Raw genomic sequence first — 4864 nt, forward strand, 5'->3', positions numbered from 1 at the left:
TTTTTCCTCATCTTTCGGGGTTGATTTTGGAAAAAAAGTTTTGGATCATCGACCTATTCTTTCTTTGGAACACTCTATTGATTATGGCCCTAAGCCTTTTCGGTTCTTTTATTCTTGGTTTAACCAGGACAGTCTTGACAAAGTGGTTCAGAATTCTTGGTCCACGACTTTCGATTGTAAGGGAATTCTTAACCCCTGGGTTATTTTTAAGAAGAAACTACAGCTTCTTCAATCAAATATTAGGATTCCGTACTCTTCTATTCGGGTTGGTATGGATAGTAAAATAAAATTGTTACTAGATAAAATCGAATCGATTGATGCTATTCTTATGGGGGGTGATGGTAGTGCTAACCTTCGCGAACAGAGAGTTTTTATTTTGAAGGAGTTGACTGATTTAGATCACCTCTCGAGATTAAACCTAAATCAGAAGGCGAAGTTCACTGGGGTATTGAGGGGGATGAGAACTCAGGTTTTTTTCACGGATCTATAACTAGAAAAGGGTGTCAATTAGCAATCAACGGAGTTATGGTTGATGGTGTTTGGATTGACGAACTGGGGAGGGTCAAAAATGAATTTCATAACTTTTACAAAACTCTCTTTTCTAAGAAGATAGGGACTTGTTCTTCCACAAAACCTGCTCTTTTTCATACCCTTTCAGAGGATCTGGTTAAGTTCCTACAGGCTCCTTTTTCTAATGAGGAGATTAAAAGCGCAGTTTAGGATTGTGGTTCTGATAAGGCTCCTAGTCTAGGTGGTTTCTTCTTTGGTTTCGTTAAGCGTTATTGGGATCTTATTTCTTTGGATGTGGTTGTGTTTGTTCAACATTTTCATTCTCATTCTTTTATCCCTAAGGGTTGTAATGCTTCCTTTTCTCAGTCATCCCTAAGGTGCGGGACCCAAAGTTCCTTAGAGATTTTAGACCTATTAGTCTTATTGGTTTCCAATACAAAAATTATTGGTAAGTTGTTAGCTAATAGATTGGCGAAGGTTATTGGTTCTGTTGTTAGTTTGGAGCAGTCTACTTTTGTTAAAGGGAGACAAATTTTGGATGACCCTTTTTTATTAAATGAGGTGGTTACTTGGAGTAAGGCTTTGAAAAATCCTCTTATGATTTTTAAAGTGGATTTTAAGAAGGCGTATGATTCTTTGTCTTGAGAGTATCTTTTGGAGATCATGCATATTATGATATTTGGTTCTATATGATGTGGCTGGATAAGGGAGCTTTTGAGTAAGGCTGGGGCTTCGGTTCTAGTGAATGGTTCTCCTACTGATGAGTTTCAGATTTTTAGAGGGTTGAGACAAGGATCCTTTGTCTCCGTTTCTTTTTATTTTGGCGATGGTGGGGTTTCATGTCACTCTGCTTAAAGCTCAGCAAGTGAATATTTTCTGGGGAATATCTATTAGTGAAATCTAGATCTCCCATTTATTTTATGTTGACGATGTTGTATTGTTGTCTTCTTAGGATCCAGACAATGCCAAACATATTTTACGTATTTTGAGGTGTTTTTATCTGGATTCTGGTCTTAAAATTAACTTGCAAAAAAGCAAGTTGATTGGAGTGGAGGTTTCTTATTCTCAAGTGGAGTTTGTTGCTAGTAGATTGGTTTGTACTCCAGATTCTCTTCCTTTTGTTCATTTAGGTGTGCCTGTTGGCCAAAATATGTCTCAGGTGTCCGTTTGGTCTATTATTGAGGATCGTTTCTGTTCTAGATTGTCGGGTTGGAAAGCAAAAAGTCTTTGTATTGGAGGCCATCTTACACTAATCACGTCAGTTCTTGGAATCTTGGGTAGCTATCTGATGTCCATTTTTATGGCCCCGGTTACTGTTCTTAATTCTTTTGAGGTTCTTCGGTCAAGATTTTTTTGGGTACAGATTTGGAGGACACACATATGCATTGGGTCCGTTGGGATAGAGTTTTACCTGATAAAAAAGATGGTGGTCTTGGAATTGGAAGTATGTTTTCTTTTAACTGTTCCCTTCTTTTTTGTTGGCAGTGGAGATTCTTTCATAATCCTTATTGAAATGGGTCAGGGTGGTGAAAGCTTTGCATGGTGCTGATTGGGGGTTGTTTTTCTCTGTCGTTGAGAAGAATGTGGACAGGTCCTTGGAGTGGAATTATTAGGATGTTAGTGCAGCTTAGAGACCGGGGTGTTGATTTGCCATCTTTTTGTCCGATTAGAGTTGGAGATGGGATTAACACTTCTTTTTGGCATGATGTTTGTAAGGGTGGTCAGCCTCTCGCAGTGTCTTTTCCTAGTATTTATGTGCTGGATGTCGATTGTTATGTCTCGGTTCGGGATAGGCTTCAGGTTGGTTGGAGTACTAACTCTCTCAGGTGGGTTCCTAGGGGTGGAATTGAGTAGGCCCAATGGGATGTGTTTATTTATTTGAGGCATGATCTTCATCTTCATTCTTTTCCTGATCGGGTGGGATGGTCTATTTATGCTTCTGATTGTTTTTCAGCTTCGTCTGCTAGATATCTTATTGATAGTGGTATGTTGTTTACGGGTGGGTGTGAGACTAGATGGAACAAATGGGTTCCTATCAAGTTGAATATTTTTATTTGGAGGCGAGGATTATGGAGTATTCCCACTAGAGAGAGTTTGTCCCATCATGGAGTTATGGTTAATTATATTATGTGCCTTATTTGTTCCAGTACGGTTGAGTCTATTGATCACCTTTTTGCTGATTGTACTCATTTGAGTGATATTTGGTCTCAGGTTGCTATTTGGTGGGGTCTTCAGATTCCTTTCCGGTTATCCATTGATTCCATTCTTTGTTAGTCTCAGTCGACTGGTTTGAGGTGGTCAAAGAAAAGCTTTTGATGCGGTAGTTTTGACTACTTTATGGTGTTTATGGAATTTTCGTAATGCTACTATTTTTTGAACGGTTTTGCCTATGAAATCCTTTATTTTTGATGATGTGGTTGAGATGTCTTTCTTTTGGATTTCTAATAGGTGTAGTAAAGTTAGGGTGGACTTCTTGGCTTCATAACCTGGCATTTGCTTGTAATTTGTTGTAATGTTTGTTTTTCTAGCTTCTTGCTAGTTTTTTAATAAAATTTCCGCTGTTAAAAAAACACATAATGACGCGACGAATATCAGCAGACATCATCTGGTTGGGTCTTGCCGGTATCAACAACGATAAAAAAAACTACCAAATGGAAACAGCAACTAACTATGGCTCTTGGTGGGCCCAGACAACGTCCTAGGCGTAGGGGAGATCGAAGCAATAGGTAACACCTAGACGAAGTTTTTCTACCTGGGCTACAATAAGTAGATCGAGAGGTCGTTTCGCCCCTTGTCCCCGAATATGGGTAATATGTACTCATACAATGTTGCTCCAATTTGACCTAGCTCCAGTTCGCGTCAGAGAACAAGACAGCAAGCAAGCGTACCTTTGTTTGCTTCTTCTCCACCAAGCACAGAAGTTTAAGGATAACTGTAGGTTGGTAGCTACTTAAGGTAACTCCGATTCGATTTGCTCCCCGTCTGGGAGGCATCTACCTCATCCCGATCACAAGGAGGGGTTCACTATGATGGGGGGTACTTCTTTTTTTCCCTTCCGGAAAGAATGAAATGCATAGGGGACCATCCTTTTGTTGCGGCATGCTCCGAGGATTTACGGATTCATAGGGGGGCTCAAGCCCTACTTAGTATACTGACAATGACAAAGGCTTGCGAAACTAATTATGGCCTTTTGAATTGAATCTTAAGTAGTCTATTAGTGGTGCAAAGCTAATTGCCCCTTTTCAGTAGGGGGCGAAAGGTTATACCTTAGAAAGTCAGCGAACGACGGTTCTTCTATGTAGGTATGGCGTTCCCCCTTGACTCTCCTAACGTCGAGCTAAGTGATTTCGTAACCTTTTCGTAGCACTCATATGAATGGTTCTAATTCCCATGTTCCTTCTAGTCTCGTTTGGTTTCGAGAGCCTCCCCCTCCCCGTCCCTTACTTGTCTTTTGTGTCATCCTTTCATTTTTTTACCGTATGCCGGGGAAAATGCCTCACCCTTCTACAAGAATTATTAAAAGAATTTTTGTCTCTATAAAACAGAAGGAAAAGCCCGGGTGGAAGCACAAACTAAAGGAGAGAGGAAAATTCGAAAGGGGGGAAGAAGTCTAGTGCTAGTTCTTACTGAAACTTCTTGATTTTATCTAACTTTCATTTTTGAGTGGTTTCTTTGTTCTCTTATATGGATTGAAAGAAAGAAAAAACTTCCCTTTCTTTCTCTTATTTTTTTCCTTCGACGAATTGAAGCTATGACCAATGGCCCTCTAGTTGAATAGGCGTAAGAAAGCTACCTGAAAAAAGGCAAGGTGCACCTTCGATTGAACTCGACGAATTGCCTTTTTGCCAGATATTTTTTTTTTAGAAAGATTCTCATTAAAAAATAGAAAGAATCAAAATAGAAACTAAATACTAAATCAAGGTGCATACGCGGGAAGGGGGCCTTACTACTTCTTCATTCAGTGGGGGAGACTAGCCTCATGACTTCCCACTGGGCGAGAGGTGCACCTAACCCACCTACCCACTCATCAATCACGGTGTTTAGCTAACTTGCACTGGTAGACCCCTATTGTATTGGAATTAGGCGCACATCTTTTGACTGTTGTCAACTAATCTCTTCAATGTTAGATTCTACTCTATGTTAGAACATTTATGTGAATGCTATTCTGATCTAAGTGGTCTTATTCTGTGTCCTATGCTAGGAAGCATTACTCCTCTTTTCATTCCAAATTCAAGAATATGACCGATACGATTGATTGGTCTATGCGCCTCTCTTATTAGTTTTTTGTATTCCCCTGTTATCAAAGGCATCAAAGCATAAGTAATTCACTCAAAAGGAGAAGAGAGTCAAGCAA

At 39.8% G+C, this 4864-nt stretch overlaps 1 protein-coding gene across 1 annotated transcript; it reads left to right on the forward strand.

Annotated features, from left to right (window-relative positions):
• The first annotated feature begins 1336 nt into the window (after positions 1 to 1336).
• On the forward strand, positions 1337 to 2012 carry LOC111896597 (uncharacterized). Its single transcript, XM_023892572.1, has 4 exons — positions 1337 to 1375; positions 1463 to 1787; positions 1874 to 1954; positions 1996 to 2012. Exons 1-4 carry the CDS (start codon positions 1337 to 1339, stop codon positions 2010 to 2012), a joined length of 462 nt encoding a protein of 153 aa, XP_023748340.1.
• Positions 2013 to 4864: the final 2852 nt, after the last annotated feature.

Source organism: Lactuca sativa, chromosome 8, assembly GCF_002870075.4.
Source record: "Lactuca sativa cultivar Salinas chromosome 8, Lsat_Salinas_v11, whole genome shotgun sequence".
NCBI classification, from domain to species: domain Eukaryota; kingdom Viridiplantae; phylum Streptophyta; class Magnoliopsida; order Asterales; family Asteraceae; genus Lactuca; species Lactuca sativa.

What these genes read in the sequence shown, in the direction of transcription:
- LOC111896597 (XM_023892572.1), top strand. Translation starts at nt 1,337, where the DNA reads ATGGTGGGGTTTCATGTCACTCTGCTTAAAGCTCAGCAA. An exon ending in CTCTGCTTAAAGCTCAGCAA is followed by an intron (nt 1,376 to 1,462) that starts GTGAATATTTTC and finishes TTGTCTTCTTAG; the next exon opens with GATCCAGACAATGCCAAACA. An exon ending in GTCAGTTCTTGGAATCTTGG is followed by an intron (nt 1,788 to 1,873) that starts GTAGCTATCTGA and finishes TTTTGGGTACAG; the next exon opens with ATTTGGAGGACACACATATG.